This window comes from Olea europaea, chromosome 5 (genome assembly GCF_002742605.1).
Source record: "Olea europaea var. sylvestris chromosome 5, O_europaea_v1, whole genome shotgun sequence".
In the NCBI taxonomy this organism is placed as follows: Eukaryota; Viridiplantae; Streptophyta; class Magnoliopsida; order Lamiales; family Oleaceae; genus Olea; species Olea europaea.
In genome coordinates, this window is record NC_036241.1 from 14,189,853 (window position 1) to 14,212,276 (window position 22,424).

Consider the following 22,424-nt stretch of genomic DNA (forward strand, 5'->3'; position numbering starts at 1 on the left):
AGAAATTATCTAATGTTCATTGGAAAAAACAAAATAAAGAATCAAAGTAGAAAGCTTGTTGAAGTGTATAAAAAAAATTACTCTTTAAAATTAAAGATACTCTCTATTATGCATAAGATGCTCTTTATAAATAGAGAGTCTTTTGAAGCCGCTCTTAGATTTATGTTTTTTGAATTGCAGGCGTGTTACTTTCATATGTGGGGAAGCAGGTGTATGCGCTCTTGGTGCTGTAGTTGCAAAGCACGCTGGTGATGAACAATTGTGTGACCAATATTTAACTCAATTCGAAGAGGTATTTAGTGATGCAACAATGCCTATTTGCTTACATTCCCCCATCACCACTGCTGCTCTTTCACCTAGCATATATTCATTTTTGCTTGAATAAGTATGTTGACTTGCTATTTTTCAAATTTAAATGAAGATCAAGCTTCCGAAGAATCTTCCAGATGAACTGCTGTATGGGAGAGCAGGGTTCTTGTGGGCATGTTCTTTCTTAAACAAAAATATTTGTAAAGACGCAATATCTACCACACGAATGGTAATTCATTTTCTACTGTGTCGTTTTGGCTTTGTCATGCAAACTTAAGATAGGCATAGGTTGATTGGATTAAAAGTTGCAGAGGTCTGTTGTTGATGACATCATAAAATCTGGCCGACAATTAGCTAAAGGAAGATGTCCATTGATGTATGAATGGCATGGGAAAAAATACTGGGGAGCTGCCCATGGGCTAGCTGGGATTATGTATGTTTTAATGGACATGGATCTGAAACCAGATGAGCTGGAGGATGTCAAGGGCACCCTAAGTTACATGATTAAAAATCGGTTTCCTCGGGGAAACTATCCTTCAAGTGAAGGAAGTGATTCGGACCGTCTTGTGCATTGGTGCCATGGTGCTCCTGGTGTTGCACTCACCCTTGTGAAAGCAGCTGAGGTAATTATTGTTGTCTTTTGCTTTGGTTGCAAAATTCCATTCATAAACTCCCTAAGAGGGGAAAGTAAAACATGAAAGACTATACATGTGCAATAAATTATTCTGTCGTAAGAGCTTGCAAATATATAAGCACCCTCAACGTAACTCCAATGTGAATGCAGCAATAGTTCTTTTTCTAATTGCTAGTTCAATTATTACAGAGCAGTTCCAAAAATGGAATGATGAGCTGGAGTGTATCCTAGGTTGTTTAATTTATTTAGTATTTGTTTGTTCTCTTTCCTCATTAGGGGCATGCAAGATTGGTAGCCGGGGTACGGGGTGCTTGTCCAGTCTCGATGTAGATCTGATTGTATGAGGCCATGCTGAATCTTTTCATGTGCAATGTTTAGGTGCACAGGAATTCACTTTTATGGATTGAAACAGCCACATTTGAAAATCATAAACTCATCTTTACTATCCTTTTTCTTGAAGCAAAATATTCTAGGAAGCTAAAAAGGCATTCCTCTTCAATATTATCAGGTTTTTGGCAGCAATGAGTTCCTACAAGCAGCTATTGATGCAGGAGAGGTGGTTTGGAATCGAGGCCTACTTAAACGAGTTGGAATTTGTCATGGCATAAGTGGAAATACCTATGTATTTCTTTCTCTGTACCAATTGACAGGAAACTTGAAGTTCTTGTATAGGGCCAAAGCATTTGCTTGCTTTCTGCATGACAAGGCTCAAATTCTCATATCAGAGGGCATTATGCATGGAGGTGATCGCCCATGTTCACTGTTTGAAGGCATTGGAGGAATGGCCTATCTGTTTCTGGATATGACCGAACCATCTGAGGCTAGGTTTCCGGCATATGAACTTTAGATTTCTTTGTACAAAGAATAAATAGTAGATGGTTGCACTTATGTACTAGAGCCTCTCCTTTTAGTTAATAAGTTGGAGATTGAATAAAAAGTACTAATGTTCTTCAAAGTTGACAAATTTGTAAGGTTCTTTGTTCTTGTTGAAGTTTATTTCCCCTTGGCAGTGTAGCTGGTAACGCAGAAGGTAACGTTGTAACTAAAGAAACGCTTGCCTGGAGAATGTTTGAAGATCATAACCGGCTTATCAGTTGTTATTAGGAACAATATTCAGTGAAGCTCATATACGTTCTCTACCCACAAATGTTATCCATTTCTATGACACTAAGTAAGATAAATAGATCGAGTGATTTTATTATAGATTCTTACTCAAATTTGACAGGTCAAACATTTTTACAACTACAAGCATCTCAATCAGAACTCAGGCCTCATGGAGCTGGATCTTCGTCTGCCTTGGCAAAGATTAGTCTAAACGATGATCAAGGCTGAATTTTAAGCCAAACCTACAAGTTTATCGCTGAGTTCCCATATTTTACGAGCTTTTGCTGCATCACTGGCTTCTGGAGACAATTGGTTCTCAAATGATGCCGAGGCCTTGTTCCAGCTCCAGTAGACACCAGACTTTGTTAGGCTTGGATCGCTTACAACCTGTGCGAAAAAACAATTAATAAGTATATGTTGGACATAACTACAAATATTCTTCACATGAATCACATCTTTTCTTGTTCTTATTTGCATCCTGTTTCATACCTGTGCAAGTCTCTTTCCAGCTTCTTCCTCTGAGACGAAGCCCTTAGTAATGAACTTCTGGAATGGAGGGAAAAGGAGACGGAACAAAGGGATGTGCTCTCGAAATAGGCCCGTTGTTGCAATACAGCCGGGGTACAGAGAAGCAAATGTGATCCCAGTATCCTCATGGTAGAGACGGTGAAATTCTTGCATTGTGAGCATATTGCAGACCTTGCTATCCTTGTATGCCTTGGCACCGTCAAAGTCTCCACCATCAATCATAGCCGAGCTATTTAACTCGTTCAGTCCTCCGGCAAGACCCCTCAAGTCACCAAGGTTGGCCTTTGGAGGTACGTTCCCGGCCAATGTATTTGTATTTCCTGAAATATATTGAGAGTAGCAAATCCAAATTTAGTTCTAGTCACTCTTTAAAGAATGTGGTTCATTTGAATAGAAGCCATCTATTCATTTATGAAACAAGTCGTTAAATTTAGTGCAGTCTTGAGCATTTTGAGCTGATCTTGTTTGTGTGTTATTATTTTTCGTACCTGTAATTGAACCGACGATTATAAGTCTCTTTGAAGGGTAATCAGACTGCTTCATGTCATCAAGCAGCAATCTTGAAAGAAGGAAGTGGCCTACATGGTTTGTCCCGACACTAAGCTCAAACCCGTCAGCTGTAAAAGAAGGCTGTTTAGCAGTTGGTTGATAAACAGCTGCATTGCAGACGAGGACATCAAGAGGTCGCCCGGATCGCTTGAAATTATCCACAAATTGCCTGACACTGTCGAGCGAAGCGAGATCCAAATGCATAATGGTGTAACTTTCCTTGGCCATGCCCGCCGACTTTGCGGCTTTCTCAGCCTTGAGGAAGTCTCTGCAGGCCATAATTACATGCCATTTGCCTGCTTCAGCCAGAGCTTTAGCTGTGGCCAGACCTAAGCCGGATGAGGCTCCAGTGATTACTACATTGCCCTTTCTCAAAGTTTTCTTCCCTTGAACCGTGTCAGAATTGATGGCTGGAGTTGTAACCACTGCCTGAGCCCTGACCGCCACAGATGACTTTCTTGCACCGAATTCTCGCTGCAAAAGCTCCAATCAGCCTATTCTTAATATTTGAAATTCGTTCGTCTGTGAAAAGAATAAAACGATGGAATATGTACCTTGCTCTTCAGTGCAAAGGAACTAAAGTCAGTTTTGGCTTGGTCTGCAAGTGAAACTCCAAAGAGGCCTGAATTAACAGATGCAGCGCTTTTTCCCTGCAAAAAGCTCAGCATTCAGTCAATAATCAACCGCAAAGTGTGCTATGTTACAATAGGCAATACTGAACATGGGAAACAAACCTCTTTTTGAATGGTGAACGCTGAAGGGACCAAAGAAGCAGCTTGTAGAGCCATTGATAAACTCAGATGTCAGTCGGGTTTTTCTTAAACAGACCTCTGAACTTGGTAGAATACTCTTCGATTTAGCCTGGAGCTTTCGAAACTTGTGATGTATATATACTAGGGAGTCGGCAGATATTTGACAAAATTGACAGCCCTTTTGGATATGAAATCACAACATGGATAAGATAATTCTGTTTGGAAGTACTTGCCATTTCAACTCCAAGGAACCAATGAGAGTTCATAGTTAGGATTTCCTTTTGTTGCATTTATTATCATTTTAAGTGGAAGAAGTGTGAGTGGGCTAGGCACGGATGTTTAGGTTCGTTCCCCAAAGCAAGATAAGGGCTTAGGGGGATGGGAAATTTGTGAAGGATAATGTTAGGTGTGGACATTGCAGGAATTGTGTTACAATTCTCCCAGAACTTGGCATTTTGTCTATCTTTTTTTTTTTTTTTTTTTTTTTTTTTTTTTCCCCCGGGGCCCCTTTTTTTTTTTTTTTTTTTTTATACCCAGGTGTCCACCTTACAGCGACTAATTCTGGGGTCTACGATCCAGCCCCTCTTCACGCAAATCAGGTAAACTGCGAGTTGTACCTCATACTGGCCAGAGTCCAAGAATCCCCCCAACTGAACTGTCAAAGTGCCGAACGAGTCAAACTCATGTATGAGCCCTGCCTTTCAAGGAACTCTTGCCTTCCAGGAAATATCCTGCCTTTCAGAAAAAGCCTTACCTTCCAAGAGCCCCATGAATCGAACCCGTAACCTCTGAACTGCCTGCTTTGAAGAAGGCATTTTGTCTATCTGCCTATAAATATGTGTGTTTGCTTGTAATTTTACTCGACTTCGACGATAATTGAACTCGAGTGAATACATAACTTGACATAACAATGGAAAGCATTTTTTTCCAATAAACAGTAATTAGGAGTGAATATGTAAATAAAAAATGAAAAATATTTCAATAACACATCTTTTTGTTGTGAACAACATCGAATCACAAAATCTCGTTACAGAGGATCGTACCCTTTTAACTTATCAAGAACATGAACTTGAAATGCCAGCCTATTACAGAAACTACTGCTGCACTCCCAGTTCCATGCCCAGTTTTATGTATACACTGCCAGGATAAAATTAAATGAATTGCTAAAGAATTTTGTTTTTATTATCATGCTCGTAACTCTACAATTGCCGATTACAGAAAATCAATCGGTTTCTGGGTAACATCTCCTTCACTTTCTTTTTTCCGTCCTTTTCAATTCTGATAAATCTACTTTTTCTCAATGCCAAGTTAGGAAGTCTCCTCAACTGAGTCGCAAATCCAACCGGCACAAGCACAAGAAACAAAGAAAACTCACTTATATTACACGTATTCTCACCGGATATCTGTACAGATTTCATCGACTTCAGCCTTAAATCCGAACTGGCAATCCAAAATTCTGGAAAGTCCTGATTTCACCCCTAAGGCCCGCGGTTACAATGACCATACCCCAGGCTGACCTGTTTTGGACAAGCCCATTGCAGAAGTCGACACTAACACGAGGACTGCGGTCCTTACAAGCAGAAAGAAGCTTTTCCTCCGGCCATGTTACTATTCTATCAAAGAGGCAGCTGTTCGTAGCACTAGAAATAACCCCGATCAGTGGATTATCACTGCTCCTAGATCCCAACGAGGAGCTCTCGTTACCATTAGTCTCTTCGACTGGTGTGGGTGGATGGTTGTCTGTGGAAACCTCATCAAAATGACCATTTTGCCCTCCAGAACAAGTATCTTGAAATCCCCATGTGTCGGAAATACCAGGCCAAGGAATTGCCACCGATACATCTTGACAGTGAAAATACTCGTAAGACTGGGTCACAGTAACGCCTTTGCTTCTATTTGGTCGTGATTCACCTTCATGCTTCCAGATGTAAACAGAAGAATCATCGCTGGCACATATTACATATCTTCCATTAGCCATAATGGAGGCTGAGATTTGGCTGTTTGTGTTGTGAAACCCTGTCAGAGATTCAGCAAAGATCTTTTGTTGGCTACAAGTATTGGAAATCTTCAAATGAAACACAAATGTTCTTATTGCAAATGTCTAGAAATAAATAAATAAATAAATAAATAAAATACACACGCACATATAATTGATTACCCTCACTCCGCCCCAAATCCAAGAACGACTGAATAAATCTAGCCAAACAGAGAGAGTTCATACTCTACCAAAATCACCCTCAAATATGAAGAAAAGGAAAAAAGAGAAAAAGAGGGGGGGAGGGGGGGTTGGGGTTCCATAATTGACTAAAATGTAAATAAAATTTAATGATTCATTAGTTTCCATTCAAATGACAGAATTATGAGCAAGAAACAAAGGGTTTCTCAACTCTCAGGCAATGTAACTGAATAAGAAAAGGGAGTTTCCATAAAAGCTTTCTGCTGCAATCATGAGACATATAAAAAGTTCTTATCCCACTATACTCAACTCCAAGAGTTAATTCAACTAATGAATATTTTATCCATCAAAATGTTATTTTAATAGTTAGCTCTTTCCTTAATCAGTCACCGAATTAATTTCCAGTAGCTAAGTGTTAGCAAAACTAAAAATCCAGATGTCTTCAGCACACGAGGAGAGAATAAATTTTCACTGGTGATGCTGCAAACAAACTCATTTTTATTCATAACAAAGTAATTTATGTTTCAGCTACAATGTCATGTCCATTTGCCCTGTTCAAGCTCTTCTGAAGAGCCAAATGAGCAGCTCAAAGAATAAAAAAACTAGGGGAAAAGTGACCTACTCTAACTAGGGGCTATCCCTATGCCAAATTTATTGGCAGTGATGCTTTCACAGCGTCAAAAGATGATATCTAAGAAAACATCTAACCTCCCAACAACGGCATCAAATAGTTACTAGTTACTACCAGAATAGGTAAAATCTATGTAGCACGGACACTCCAACTAGAGTAGCGTGTCCGTGTCCGTGTCCGTGTCCGACACGTGTCGATACCGACACTCTTCGGACACTCTACAATAATCATTTTCCTTTCTTACTATAGTTATTATATATTTTTAACTCAAAGTTTTTAGTAAATAACAAATAAGTACTCATATTTAAAAAATTTCAACAAAAAAGAATCAATAATCAAGTACTTGCGCAACTGTAATGCAGTGTAGTTGCATACCTTTGAACTTGTGAACAAGATCAACACCATCAAGAACTCGAATTCGTGAATCTGCAGAGGTAATGAGCACTTCTGATGAACTTCCTGGTGCAAACTGTTCCAAAAGAAATATCAGTTATCGCAAGACTAGATTTGTGTGCACTTTATTTCTCAAAAATAAGAAAAGGCCATGTATGAATTAATTACCTGGAACCCAGTAATTTTCTTGTGATGAGATTTCTTCTTCTTATTCTCCAGATTGATCTGACTTTTTTGCTGTAATTTATTTTCTGGAAGCATGAAAGCACGTAATTAGAAGGTGCGCACGTGAACAGAAAGTTTTTCTCTTTTAGGATAATTTACATGAAGTTAAAATCTCAAACCTTTTGTGTTGTATAAGCGGCAACTCCCCTTGTATGAGCCAACTAGTGCACCCTTCAAAATCAACAACAATATCTTCAACAACTGGAGCGTGTGCATAAGGAAAACATTTGTGCTCTAACCTGCTGAGACAGCATAAATAAAGTAGTAATTACAATAATTACAGATGTCAAACCTGGCCATCCGGTGTATAGCAAGCTGCAGTGACCATTTCATGCAGATCATTCCAATCAACAACCTGGCGATCAGGAATGCTCCATATACGCACCTTGCCATCCAGAGATCCACTGATGAAGTATCTATCATCAACAGGATTGAACTGGATGCAGGTTACTGTGTCAAGGGAAATCCAGAAGACATTGTAATCAGTCAATTGACGAATAAGACTTAACTACATTCATTCAACTATTAGTAATGTGCCAAAAGTAACATAGCTATGTAGAATTCAGGTACATGGGGAATAAAAAGAACTAATATTGGGAAGGAATAGTACCCATTAGCATAATTTTACACAAGAAATACAGATACTATGACGTTAAGCAAACAATCATGACCAATTCATAAGCATGAAAATCACAATACTAACCCTATCATTAAAGAACTATTTCAATCCTAAAGTGAGCAACTAAGACTATCCCAAGGAAACAGATCTGAACGTCGAAGACAACCTTGTAAACCAACTTCTCATATTTAAGCTTGTCTCCAGCTTGTTTTTCTTTGTTTAATCACATTCCTGTAGATATATCAAGATTTTATATCCCTTAGATACAATTGCGAATACTCCCCCAAAAAATCATTTTATAGGATCCCAATGGCATAAACAGCACCCCTTGTTGTCTTCTCTGGTCTCCTTCCGTCAACGCTTCTCAATGCCTCCAAAACCACTTTCCCTTGTGTTTTACTGTCACCAAAAGAAACCCTATAGCCAACAAGAATAGTAGCTAAAAAGTCTCAACTGCCCTTTGCTTCCATCAGGTACCATACGTCTCAGCTTCACAAGCACAAGAATTGGCATATCATTGGAACATTTTTATTATTATTATTATTTTTTGTGTATCATTGGAACATTTGCAGCTACTTATACACATCACGTAAAAGGATATTTCCAAGAAGTTGAGGATTCCATCCCCCGTCCGCCCAGCAACCCACCTCCTCTCTTCGCTTTTCAACAGATTAAAGTTTGAACAGTAAACTTTATAGCACAAGAACTAATAAGATTAAAAAATTGTCCAGTCAGGTAATGATGTCAACTTAGATCCGTCTGTTTACCAACCAACAGCCCCTCCCCCTTCGCCCCCAAAAAAAAACACCAAAAAATTTGAAATAAGCATTGAGGGAAATAACCATTTAAATTTTAAAAATGAAGATTTTCGAATAAAAAGTAATATAGTGACGATAATTACCATAGTCACTGTGTGAAAAAATCTTTAAACAGGACTTGCTCGACATGTCCCACAGCCGCACCGTTTTGTCCATTGAAGAAGAGAGCAGTTGCTGGAGAGAAGAAAGGCGTAAGTCAGATGTCTTGACTAAACCTTTGCAAGTGCTGAACTTGCAAAGTGGTGTGGAGAACTACACAGAATCATGAGGCCTTACAAGCAATCATGGATGTCAACTAATGGCTTCTTTTTATTGTGGACAAGGAAAGACAAGCCAAATTATTTGTTCTCTTGAGAATGAGAAACAAAAAATCTTTTATTATTTAGCCATTATAATTCATGCATAAGAAATCAATTTTTTATTTTATTTTTTTATTATTATTTTTTTTACCTATAGATGCACATATCACATTCTCAGCATTCAACAAGACAAAAAGAAACCAGAGAACAAAAAAACTTTGAGAACGTTTGAAATGGAAATAATCTGCCGGCTGCCTGATTAAAGAACGGGCTAAGTTTAAAAAGTTTAATTATAAGTCAACAGGTAAGTTTTAATATAAATAATTTTTTATTGATCAAAGTTGGAAAAAAATTACTTATTCTGACAATATTGTAATAGATGCTTCAAAAGATTTTTTTACTTAAAAAATAAAAAAGAGAGTAAGTTTTCTTGACCTGCTCCATGGTTATACTTTTCCCCGGCCAAGGATTTCCAGCAGGCTTAGAAATTTATTTAGCTTCTCCAATATGATTCATCTATGTATTAAACCTTGGAAATCTATACTGCAATGGACTAAAATCTCAACTTAAGTCCAAACAATAATATTTCTACTCAAAATCATTTGACTTCATCTTCACACGATAAAATATTTTTCACATAAATAGAATATTTTTCCTACTTTTTAACCACACATTCTCCAATAAATCGCTATTCCAAAGCTCATTTTCTCCAATAGAACTCATTTTAATGGATGTCAAATAGGGGCTTAATGTTCTGTATCTGATTTTCTGACTATTCCTCATAATTGTTTGTTTGTGCTTAATGTGTGGTTGAAAATGAGTTTGAGAAAAAAATGCTCTGAATTAATGGATGTCAAACAGGGGCTACACAAGAAGCTATGTCTATCATGCTTTTCCCATGGCGTCCTGCATACTATTCACAGGTCAATTGGTATCTTGCATCAGCCTGTTAAACTCAAAGAAAATGTATATTTCTGGTCAAGTTCTTTTTCTGGTTTTTTCTTCGAGTGGGGGCAGGAGGTCAAAGAAGAGACAGGGTTCCCACAAGTGTACCTGACATAATTTACAAATTTCACTTTCACCACATACAATCTATATTCACTTGATTACCAAAAAATAAACAGTACTCCTGGGTAAGATTCAGTTAAACTAGTGTAAGATAAATCTTGTGGATAATGAAAGATTGATAAGCTCAACTATACGTTGACATGGCTACATTGTCTACATTGCACGAACAGATTATTTAAGGGTCCAATAATCCTTAATTAATTCATCATTTGAATGAGACAAAAATTTCAATTTCCGACTATAAGTCAAAAGTAAGGAATACCCCAACTTGTTCCTTAAATTGATGGAAGGGCAGAATAAAAGATCTGAAGGAATTCGCAAACTAACCTGAGACTTGGACCACGAAAGGTTCAATATATCATCCAGATGCCCCTGAAATGAACAGATAGGTTTCTCCAAAAGCGCGAACATTGTCTCTGGCACCAAAATCTGTTCAAAGCTAACTGATTTTCTGCTTATTGACGATCTCCCTCTTCTCCTCTCTGAATGGCTGTCTAATTTTGGTGACATTGAAGAAGGCTCTGGTGATCCATTAGCCAGAAACAGAAGATTAAAATTCCCATCTTCCAGTTTATCCAACAACAAATCACCCTTCCTCTCTGTTTCCGAAACCTGCCACACATGAATCACGCAGTCCTCACCAGCACTTGCAAGATACTTGCCGTCCAAACTAAACTTTATAGTCCAAATTGACCCATTGTGTGCCTGTATCTCCTGGCTCTTGTAAACTGCTGTAAGCTCTTTGACAGACTTCCCATATTGTCGGACCCGAATTCTTTCGGGCCCGTGAAAAGAAATATCCTGGCTATCATCTGTAGCAGAGCTCGATCTCCTCCCACCCTTCTCAGATGATGTATCCCTCTCATCGCTACTACGTCTCTCCTTATGCCCTGTTACAGATCTCGCTACATTTTTTATGCTCTTCAACCAGCTCCCTCTCTTCTTCAATTTGGATCCGCCCCCAAAGCCACCATTCGCATTTGCAGACCGAGCATCCTTGTTCCCATCTTCCACATTCTGCCTCCTCATTAACTCTTGCACAATGGGAGAAGTCCCAACACACATCTCAGAGAACTCTTCCATGGTCAACTGCCTCCCTGTATCCAGTTCCTTAATCTTTTTCCACATCCCATCCTCCCTCACCTCATTCACCACAAACTCCTTCCCATTATCCAGATTCTTTATCATACACACCGCATTAACATCATCTGCCCCAGTACTCTCCACCACCTTGTCCAGCTCCCCAGTCCCCAAAATAGGCAATGATTCACTAAAGCTCCCATTACGCATGGAATCTTTTCTAATCTTCCCTTTCGGCGGCTTACTTGGGGAAATCACACTGGTCATCGGTAAACTATTGTGGTTTCTTGATTTCTTGACATTGTCATGACAGCTTTGTATATGGCTCGGCTGATCATTGTTTACAGATATACCAATCCCACCAGTACCCTCGTTGACTGGTGAGGCAGTAGAAGTTGAATTAGTCAAATGAATTAGAGAACTCGAGTTACATTCCCCCTCCGATTTTGATTGAACAATGCCAGATACTTTACTATTATCATTATCACAATCACTATTATTAAAGATATCACTATCACTAGGAGTCTTGGAATTCTTTTTATTACTATCAACGTAAGAAAAGGTCTCACCGGGGCTTATCAAGTGATCCGAAGAGGTGGATCGACTAAAGAATTTCGGTTGGGCAGAGGGCGAAAGGGCAGGGCGGTGGCGGAGAAGGGAAGGGTCACTGGTGAGGCCCATCTTGTGCAGGAGGTGGAGTCGACGTTCCTCAACGGATGAGGGTTGGGAGATCCAGACGTCGTAGTTGCGGAACATCCCCACGGGGAACCTGGGAACCGGGGCAGGTGTGACGGCATTGCTGCCTGGAGATGCAACGGAGCTGAAATTCCGGTTCAGATCCTCTTCAGAATCGGAATTGGAGGGGGAACAGGAGCAAGAGGTGTTAGATGAAGAAAGCAGGCGGTCAAGGGAATCGTGAAAACACTCTTCGTCTTCTTCTTGTTCTCCAGCTTTGCTCATCGTTCTTTTCCCATCGATAATAGCCCCCGTCACACTGCCCGATCCAACTCCCACTCGGGCGTGGCGGGCCAGCGCTGGGCCGATCCTGATTCTCAAACCTTAGGGTTTTTCTACAAAATTTCAATGGCGAACTGTAGAGCGAGGGATTGTAGAGTTTTAGAGAGAGAATGTGTGCGGAGGTGATCGGACAGTATTGATATGGGGGTTTTAACCTTGGGCTCAGATCCGATAATGGATTAGTTAGAGATAGAAAACAGTTGACAGGGAGACTGTAGAGAGAGAAGGAAGGAGGGGAACGATGTCGTGTAGTGTGATGATGAGATGCTTTTGTATTATTGTGTGCGTGTGAGTGAGGGGAGGGGTTAAAATTGAAATTTTGTGGTTGGGGATGGAATTTTGTTCTTTTTGAATTGAATGTGTGGATCAATTCATAAATTCGAAGCTTGTTGTGTAGTGGATTTATACATTTTCAATTAATTAGACTTCAAAATAATATAATTTCTTCCATCATTCACCACTCTATAATTTTATTGCTACAAAATAATTATAAAATTTAGCATTATGTTCAGATGTTAGGAATAGGGTAGCAACAAAATGAATTTTTTATTTAAAAATAAATAAATTTTGGATGTGGCTCATTAAGAATTTTTTTTTATTTTCATCCACGTTAAGTAATAGTACCATACGAGACATATAGCCTAATCTACAACATCGACGAGTATATGTAGACCTAATTGTTCGATTAGACACTATATACTAGTTGACCTCATCCAATCTAATTTTTTAGTTCTAAAATGTGTGAATGAAAAAAATACACAATACAACTTATTAAATCCACAAGAGGAGACTCCCATAAACTCCGTTAGACGAGGGAAAGCAAATTATTATTTCAAATGTATGGTACATTATTCTAATTAAATCGACACACTACGAATTTGTAAAAAGTGTCTATTCTCATCGCTTGTCGCCCATTTTACAAAATGATGATGTCTTCATCAAAGCATGAACTTCTTTCGTACTTCAACAATCTTAATTGATAGTGTCTGTCTCACACTAGACACATCGATGTGTTGGGCTAGAAATATTAGCAACATCACATTAGAATATTTTGTATACAATACTAGTCTACACACGATAAAATAGTATTATACATAAGGTCTGTTTGATGGAATTTTTGTTTTTCCTACTTCTTGCAGGAACGGTTTCTTGAGAAAGTTGCCTTATGTCAACTTTTTTTAGAAGATCTTCTATTAAGACAGAACACTTTCAGTAATAAAAAAAAGTTCAAAAATAATTTCTTAATTGTAGAAATAGTTTTTGACTTTTTAAAATTCTTACCAAAATGATCCATAATCTATGTAAGCCCCCGTTTAAACCCTATTAATTTTCATTTTATTACATTCTATTTTTTTATTTTCTATTTTCAATCACACAATTTTTCATAAAATAATATTAAATGTAAATTGAAATTTTTTCTTTTTTTCTAAAATAAAAATACTATTCCGCCAATTCATTTTCAAAAAATGGGGCAAGGTAGATGGGCTGCGAGACTAGGGGCATAAGTCGTATGGGCCTTAAATGCAGAGAAAAAGCAACCGCTATGAGTTGCTATTTTACTGAAAACGCATTCCCACATGCCAAAGTCTTGTCCCACTTCTGGGACCCACCTATCTTCTTTTTCTCTTTATAGGTTGGTGGACATATCCAGATGCTTCGTTATGTATTGTCAATATTACCATTTTGACTTTTGCCATGCACAAGAAAAAAATTTGGAAAATTGTACACACCGTCTCAACTTTTACGCGTCTTTATGATCTTTTCATCTTCATGTATATTCTTAAAGGTTGTTTGGTATAATTTAAAAACCAATTAAAATTAATTTTTGGACCGTTATTTCACTATTTCAATCATTATTTTTGAATTTTTCTCCCGCAGATAAGACCCACTTTATTTCTAATGGTCAAAAAATTAATTATCAAAATCCCTACCAAACAAGCACTTAATATATCGTTTAGTGGTAGTCGTCGACTTGGTATGTGCAACGCGCGTGATATATGTTTTCAGACGAAATCTGTCCATAAATATAGTTGCAGCCAATAAACAAAAGAGTGTTGCTTCCCATCTCTCCACACACCTATCACAGGGAGTGAGCTGGTTCCCTGCCGTACAAGGCCTTCGTGGCCCTATACTTGTATCTTTTTCCTAAACAAATTGTTAGGAAAATGCGTGAATTTTTTTTTTTTTTTTAAAGGAAAATTGTGCAATTAGGTTTAAAGTGGTGGAATGGTAATTATTTATTGGAATATTTGGCTTTGTGGTTTGCAAATTTTAGGTCCCAAAGGTGAGAAGCTATGTAGACTCCAGAATTAGCATTCTTTGGATTTATTAGGGATTTAAGTAGACTTTGCAGGGCAGGGGTGAATAAATGTCAAACAATGTGAGAGAGAGTTAAATTAGAGACTGTTTATAACTATATTTTAACTGTTAATTATTTTGCCATTGCAAAGTTTACTTACTACACCATATTATAATTACACCATAATTAAAATATATCTTCAATAAATACACTATAACAAATTTAAAATTATACTTCTAATCCAATAAAAATTAAAAATGAAAAAAAAAATACAATATTGTGATGTATTTGTCATCTAATATCACTCCTTATTTTTCTCATCCTGTCCTTGCTCATTAATTAGATCTTCATCTTTTTCAGGATCAAACCATTCAAAGTCATCGTCCATATTTTGACTTCTCAGTTGTTTTATCCGTGTCTTTCTTAGTTGTTATACATCCATTTCCACGCTTTAGCATATCCTTATCCACCTTCGCTATGGCCTCAAAATCTTCACAAATGTAGGAAACTCACCCTTCGATATCCTTATCCATGCTTTAGCGCACGTTTGACATATTTTTAACTATTTTCGATATCTATTTGGACCATTTGATATATCTATGATATAGTTCTCGAAATGAGCTTCGAAATTATGTAAGCGATTTGTGAATTCGACTAGCGTACAATTAATGTGCTATCGAAATTCTTGAAATACTAATTTGAAACAGCTTACTTTGACAAGTTGTAATATTAGCTATGATTGGCCATATTTCACAGAATACAGTATTTCAACTTCGTTTGGTATCCTATAGTGACTTTGAAATTGAGACAAAAAATATAGAAAAATCAATAGCAGTCAAAAAAGGATTTGTCCAAATGTGACCTCCATTGTACCCGTGTCGTCTTGCTAATATTTTTGCCATATTACCATTGTTATTGGTAACAAGTACATCACTTTGATCGTGCGCTATAAAATCTAGTGTAGCCATACCAGAAGAAAAGGGTTCATATTCTTGCATTCTGGATGTAGCGTCTTTTGAGTGGAAGTTAAGGAAAATTAGGTTTAAGTTTGTGGTGGAATAATGATTTACTTTACTAAAAAGTACATTAAAATCCTAATTATGTAATTTTACTTAAGATTATTTAGGTAAATTTTAAGAATCGTGGTGAATTTAATAAAATTTGTAGTGATAATATAATTACTTTTTTTGAATTTTCTTTAAAATAATATTTCGATTTCATAATCTCGATAACAAAGCTTTGTGATCTTTTAGTTCTTGATAATTGTGTAATTGTGTTACATTAATATTATAAGACTCAACTCGTACTTTTTCTGAATCAATTCTATTGAGTCTTGAGTTTCTTTTTAAAATATTTATCTTACTGTAGCAGTATAAATTCCTATATGTTAGTTATTGTTTTCATATTAATTGATACAAGATTTTGCTCTTATTGTTAATTCGAAATTTAAAACAAACATGATAATTGTAGATCAACTTAATAGAGATTTAGTAGAATAATTGTTGGAATATTGTAAAGAAGAGAGAATTTTTCATTAAGAAGTGTTTTGATAGTGTATTATAGAGGAATGCTTAGTTCGATCCATTGCCTCTTTATGTAGATCATTTAACGTGAATTCTGTCTTGTCAAGCTACAATTTGTTGACTTCAATTAGTATGCTACCATCTTATTTTGAAGAGATTTGATTGGTTGAAAAGTCTGATCATCATGACATCCAAATCGTAGCTTGTGGTTTAGGGCATCATTATTAGTGAACATGATAGCAGTGACGTTAGAGATGACACTTGTCCGATTTATATTGAGAAAGAAAAATGAAGTTCATTTACATGAAATGGGGCGTAAGACTATTGTTGTGAGTTCAAATCAAACTAATCGTTATCCATTTATTAAAAATTATGCATGCACAAAGTTACAATGAGACCAAATGAACCCCGCAGTATAAATTATTGATTATTTCATGTTTTACAAATATATATAACTTCAACATAAATTAACACATCATGCATATAATTAAGCGCTTAACTCGTTTGATTATGCATCAATTGAAAACTCCCTCTCTCTCTCTCTTTTTTTTTTTTTGGTAAATCAACTCACGCAAGCTCTTGCGACAGTTCAAAATAAACAAATAAGTTATGTAATGGAGTAGCGGCAGATTGAAGAGATAAATGAAGAAAGAGGAGGGACCGGGACGGTGTTGCCTGCGAGTGATCATCATTATCCAAAGAGACAAATTATCAAACACCTTTTCTCCCTTTTCCTTTTGCAGCTCCACGTAACACAAGATAGAAAATAATAAAATATTGGTGAGCGTCCCGTTGTTGAATGTTGACCCATATTTCAATCGGAATGTTACAAGTTGACATGACATGACATGACATGACATGTTTAAAGAAAAGTGGGTCAACCTTCAAAGTTCAAACAGTAAAAGGTCACACCGTCGGCCCAATGTCCGTAAAATAATGAAAATTTCCTTTGAGAACTAACCGACAAAGAATAATAATATTTCTCCTTTCCAACGCAAACTTACCTTTTTCTTTCTTTTCATTTCTCATGTTGAGAAAAAAATATTTTTTACGTTTTTTTAATAATTTTTTATTACTTTTTAACTATAGCCCTTTAGCTTCTAGGGTCTATTTCTTAGTTCAAGATCTCTCTTACTAATTAGAATGTATAGGAAAGGCCCAAACCCAATTCCAAAATACAGTGAAACTTCATAGGGTCTTTCTGTTCAGGTGCAGATATCTCTTACCTACATCGAAATCTCCTGTCATCTGGAAAAGAAGGCCTTGCTTGAACTCTTCAGATATCTGAGGATTCTGCTCAACTAATAATTGTTATGATAATAGTATATATAAGGTAAAGCAGGAAAAAGACCGAAACTAGAATCCGTTACTTGAACAAAACTAGATCTCGTGGGAGGCAATGAGTAGGTAGGAGAACTAGAATTCACAAAACCTAGTCATGAAGTGAAGCCTGGACTCTCTTTATTCTTCATCCGAATCCTATTTTTTCCTCCTTGTAGCTCTCGAAACGGATGTTTTAGTTGTTCGTTCTCCCTTTCCCTAACCTTGGGCTTGGCAATCGAGAAAAAAGTGAGAAACTGTTTGATTCTCATTTTTTTAAAATATATTTTTCTCTATTTACTTTTTAACCACACATTCTTCATTAAAATAATATTACACGTAAATCAAAAACTTTTCCTTATTTTTCATCTATACATTCTCCATCAATCTACTATTATAAAATTTATTTTTCCATAAAAATTGGTGTCAAACACCCTCTATATGTCATACTAAAAAATGCTTATCAAATCATTACTTTCCAAAAATTAAACAAGTACTTCGTTTAATTATAAATTTTTATTACATCACAATAAGTAACAAATGTCTTTAGCAATTATAAAATAAATCTATATGCGATGAATGTATTAAAGACATATGGACGCAACGGGAAGCCTCCTGCCATTACATTATAAGCTTTACCTTTTTCTTTTTTTTTTTTGTAAATTATTAATTAATTAATTACTAACATAATGTATTTGTAACGTGGTCATGCTTTATTTAGTGACAGACAGACCACGTGGCATGATCCCCCAACAGCCTGTTTAAGTACGATTTAGATGCCTTCGTTATCGAAACAAAACAGCAAATTATAATTAGTGGGGTTTTAATTATTAATTGTACTTTTCATATGATAGAGATACATCCACTAAAAATTCACATAATCTAATTGTCAAGATATTTGTCCAATTGGCACCATCTTCTAATAATTTTAATATGACAACTTACCTATAGTAGTTAATTATGCAATGTTTATGGACTACATTTGGACACTATTGATTCTATTGCATCAATGATATTGTTTATAATTGTAATTTAATATGTGAGATTTATAATGCAGTGAAAATTTATATTTAATGATAAGCAATTTATAAAAATTTTATTCTAGGTATGTCCTACAGAATTGTCGATCATGACTAAATTGGGAAATTATATCACTCGCACTGTTGATTTAGATATAATAATAAATATTCCATATAAATTTTTTTGAACCGAACAATATTTTGTGTCAAAATCACATAGTTGAATATCTTAATACACGAGAATAAACGCAGGTGACATACATATATAAATAAAGAAGAGGGGGAAAAAAATCAACCATTCATAAAAGGATGGTGGCCTTTTGTAATAATGAATTGACAATTAGCAAAGCATATGTTGTGGAAAGTACAATTAATGGAAGCAGCATTCTGTAGTAGGTCGATTAAAGTAAAGTAGCAGACATGTGCTCTGTACTATTTCATTATAAATTAAAGATATATTCATCATGTTGTTGGGACATTATTACAATATAGCCTTCTTCTTCTTTTCTTTTTTTTTTTCCTGTCTCTGAACCTATTTTTATTTTCTATGATGAAAATTTTAGTTTCTAGACAGATTGAACCTATGCTTGGTTCTAATTTTTTCTTAATTACTTTTCCCAAACTCATCTTCAACCACACATTTATGAAATTAACAAATTTTATCAACCTTTCAATCATATATGCTATCATTTTTTATCAAAATTTACTAAAAATTAGGACCTTGCATGGTCCGATTCGATTAGGATATTTAGTAAGTGCAATCATTGGTTTCAAAATTAATCATGGAACCGAACCCAAAACAGTATAGCCTTTTCTATCTCTGAAACCATTTTTTATTTTTTTTTTCTTTGATGAAAAATTTAGTTTCTAGATAGATTGTCCTAAATTTGTCCCTAATTTTTTCAAAATTATTTTTTCCAAACTCATCTTCAACTAAAAAAATGAAGAGAGGCCACAAAAAATCAAATATAAAATCAAATCTTTATTTAAATTTCTTACCCATGTTGGGGTGTTTATTTATTTATTTTTAAATGGATTTGATTGTTAAAATAATAAAAAAACTTAGCAAACTTACGATAATTAAGAGAGGCGCAATCGAGCTTCCAATTAGATTCCTTCAGAGATGCATAAACAGCAATATGGTAGAATGAGAGATTTTGGAAAAATTTAAATCAATTTCATTAGTTTAGGTATTTGATGAAATTAGAAGTAGAAAAATCATATCTTGAGTTTGAGCTAGACTAATTAGTTGTCAAATGAAATAGGAAAAATGATATTTTAGGGCTCAATTAATTAGTTGGTAAATTTATATTGATGAATTTTTTTAAAAAAAAATTAGGCTTATTTAATATAAAAAAATTAAGAAGATTCAGTTTTTATTCAAAAATTTTCGATTATTGGTTTAGAATCGAGAACCAAACTGAACTCATTGATTCTCAATTCAAATATTTGTTTAGGTAACCACCCGATTCGGGTCAGTTGGGTCGGGTTTTAGAATTTTGTCCAGTTTTATTAAAAATTGATTTTTAACCAAACCAAACAAGGTAGCAATAAAGATATTCACGACTCAATAATTCATCCAAATACGCATAATTTGCAGAAAAATATGTTCATGTGCCATCTATTATGATTTATAAAATTTTGGTATGTGTCCTGTTTGGTGGCACACATAGAGCTTACATACTAATTATTCAGTATGAGTAAGGTGATTTACATGTTTTTTATTTTACCATATTTTTAACATGATATTTTGAATAAAATTAATGACAAAGTAATTCCTTAAATTATGTCAAATACTAAGTAAAGTGCGTAATTTCCTCTTATTCTTCTCACCTAAAAATTATCGTTACGAATGGAAAAGTGGGCTTCAAAATATTTCCATATTGGATCTGGGATGATTTTCGGCCCCAATAAAAGAAATTGGATTGTACAGATAATTCTAACAGAAATTTTGGTATCGACCACTATTTAGCGAGACCCTATCGAATCGAAAGTTTTAAATTTTTGCATAAATCTGGTCAGCACTAAAAACATGCCATATATATTGACACCATTCAGAAGTATAAAAATATAAATAAATTTCATTTCCGAAATAAATACCACACTTCTCTAAAAGATTGGTCACGCCACTAGTGTAAACAAAATCTATGGACGTATTCAAAGGATCAAGAGAATTTCCATACCACGTGAAGAAGAAGAAATCAAATAAAAGGATTTCACATAATTTCTAAAAGGTTGAAGCCCAACCTTGAGGGCTCCACCGTCCCGCCCCGCATCATGAAGGAGATAGATTGGGGATGTGCCCCAACAGGTTAGGGAATAAGAGTTTGCCTGTACACTAGTGCTCACAAACAGTCTAATTTCATATTTTAGGAATCGAACCCTCACACTGCAACTGCCAACAAGACTGAGACTACCTTACTTCTGTCTTTTACACCACTGGGATATGCCCCGGATGGCAATTTCACATAATATCTCTTCACATGCAAAGGGTAACAAGAATGAATCAAAAAGTTCCTATAACAGACCTAGGAAGAAAAAAGATAAACCCTAAAACCATGTCGCGATCAGTAGCCATGAAATTATTGCAACTTCAAATTCGTAACCTTTATAATCGAAAACATAGAGTCATTCGAACACCATTTGATGTGTTCATTAACTACGGAGGCAAAGACACCAGGAGAACAGTAGCTTCATTGCTGTTTGACCATCTTTACAGGCTGAACTTTCGCCCATTTTTGGACGACAAAAGCATGAAATCTGGTGACAAATTGTTTGATAAGATTGATAATGCAATGAAGGGGTGCAAGATTGGTGTCGCCATCTTCTCTCCGCGTTGCTGTGAATCCTATTTCTGTCTTCATGAATTGGCCCTCATCTTGGAGTCGAAGAAGAAAATGATCCCAATTTTTAGAACCGTCAGAACGTCGTGTCTTGAACAATGGTAGGATCCCACTAGAAGAGGTTGAGAAGTTTAATTTAGCACTTGAAGAAGGTAAATGCACCGTAGGCCTCACATTCGATTCCTATAAGGAGTAAGACAAATGTGTTAATTATTTATATAGCACTCAACAGTAATTTATGCAATTAAGCAATACAAATAGCTCTCGTTGCTTGGAATCCTTTACCTTTATGCTAAATTAGACGATAATAGAAATTACATATTTGTTTATTGCCGTGTCTAGTACTATATTCATTGTCGTGCTATTTTGTAACTTGTAGGAACTGGACAGATGTCGTGACAAATGCTGCAAAACTTGTGGTAGAGAGTTTGATAAAGGAAGAGCAAATGCTGCATCATAATCCTCTGATTGCTTTCTAGGTAATTATCTAAACAAATAATGTTTCTTTGTTAAGTTAACGCTGTTTACTACTTTTGTGTGCTCGTAGCAATAATATTTTTTATGTGGTGACATGTTTAAGAATAAGTACATCGAGAATTAACGAAGATTTCACGGGTCATCGCTATTCAACATGGGGCTGTCTTGTTCGTCTGCAACTAAAGATTCATCTTGTGCGTCCACATGACTAAATTTGGGGATGTCTTAAAAGGTTAGTATTTGAGGCTAAAGTTCCACTTTGATTTTCTTTTAATTTTGAAAAGGTCGATGCTAAGATGGAACTGCCTGTCAAGAGAGGTGGAGTGATTATCTTGAAACAAAATATACAGTTGATCACCGTTTACAGCAGAAAGGAAGGAAGAAAACTTGAGTGATCAAATGAGAGTCAAGCCAACACTGTTTTTAACCCGAAAGTAGAATTTTGGTAGGTTAATTCAGTGATAATATTTTATTTGGGTGGGCAAAAATTATATAGCAAAAATAAATATAAGTAATTTAAAATAATAACATTACATTATCCCTTCCTGTCCAATATTACTTTCAATTTCAATATCCATTTCATCTTGAGCAACCCGCACCAATATTGCTACATTTATTTCAATCTATATTTTGACCTTCAATAGAAATCAAAGATTTTCTTTTAAAATATCTCTCCGTAAATGTTGACGTTGAATTGAATACTATGTATATAAAAATTTGGAGTGTGATTAAGAATAAATA

At 35.8% G+C, this 22,424-nt stretch overlaps 3 protein-coding genes and 1 pseudogene across 4 annotated transcripts in view; 2 read left to right on the forward strand and 2 right to left on the reverse strand.

The window, feature by feature from the left end:
- Nucleotides 1-2,069, forward strand: part of LOC111394749 (lanC-like protein GCR2) — a 3,959-nt gene extending 1,890 nt beyond the window's left edge. Inside the window, exons 3-6 of one of the 2 annotated variants that reach the window (XM_023020720.1) lie at nt 181-292; nt 422-538; nt 615-932; nt 1,452-2,069. In XM_023020720.1, coding sequence (XP_022876488.1) covers nt 181-292; nt 422-538; nt 615-932; nt 1,452-1,790 — 886 coding nt within the window. In that variant the 3' untranslated portion in view covers nt 1,791-2,069. The remainder of the gene's footprint in view (nt 1-180; nt 293-421; nt 539-614; nt 933-1,451) is intronic. The other variant, XM_023020721.1, reaches the window with a different exon arrangement.
- A 46-nt stretch (nt 2,070-2,115) lies between these two features.
- On the reverse strand, nt 2,116-4,008 carry LOC111394750 (protochlorophyllide reductase-like). Its single transcript, XM_023020723.1, has 5 exons — nt 3,859-4,008; nt 3,679-3,774; nt 3,064-3,598; nt 2,537-2,895; nt 2,116-2,434 (listed from the first exon to the last, which is right to left on the reverse strand). The coding sequence occupies exons 1-5, from the start codon at nt 3,910-3,912 to the stop codon at nt 2,279-2,281; spliced, it is 1,200 nt and encodes a 399-aa protein (XP_022876491.1). The 5' UTR covers nt 3,913-4,008; the 3' UTR covers nt 2,116-2,278.
- Nucleotides 4,009-4,836: 828 nt separating this feature from the next.
- Nucleotides 4,837-12,470, reverse strand: LOC111394751 (WD repeat-containing protein 44-like). Its single transcript, XM_023020724.1, has 7 exons — nt 10,433-12,470; nt 8,822-8,912; nt 7,594-7,751; nt 7,421-7,472; nt 7,245-7,327; nt 7,059-7,152; nt 4,837-5,892 (listed from the first exon to the last, which is right to left on the reverse strand). The coding sequence occupies exons 1-7, from the start codon at nt 12,143-12,145 to the stop codon at nt 5,306-5,308; spliced, it is 2,778 nt and encodes a 925-aa protein (XP_022876492.1). The 5' UTR covers nt 12,146-12,470; the 3' UTR covers nt 4,837-5,305.
- An 8,469-nt stretch (nt 12,471-20,939) lies between these two features.
- On the forward strand, nt 20,940-21,685 carry LOC111394275 (annotated as a pseudogene).
- The last annotated feature ends 739 nt before the right edge of the window (nt 21,686-22,424 follow it).

Excerpts from the sequence above, each read along its gene's own strand:
- LOC111394750 (XM_023020723.1), bottom strand. The coding sequence starts at position 3,912 with ATGGCTCTACAAGCTGCTTCTTTGGTCCCTTCAGCGTTCACCATTCAA. Across the intron at positions 3,775-3,858 it reads CGTTCACCATTCAAAAAGAG|GGAAAAAGCGCTGCATCTGT; the intron begins GTTTGTTTCCCA and ends AGCTTTTTGCAG. Across the intron at positions 2,435-2,536 it reads CTGGAAAGAGACTTGCACAG|GTTGTAAGCGATCCAAGCCT; the intron begins GTATGAAACAGG and ends TTTTTCGCACAG.
- LOC111394751 (XM_023020724.1), bottom strand. The coding sequence starts at position 12,145 with ATGAGCAAAGCTGGAGAACAAGAAGAAGACGAAGAGTGTTTTCACGAT. Across the intron at positions 7,473-7,593 it reads GCTATACACCGGATGGCCAG|GGTGCACTAGTTGGCTCATA; the intron begins GTTTGACATCTG and ends TTGATTTTGAAG. Across the intron at positions 7,153-7,244 it reads AGAAAATTACTGGGTTCCAG|TTTGCACCAGGAAGTTCATC; the intron begins GTAATTAATTCA and ends CTTTTGGAACAG.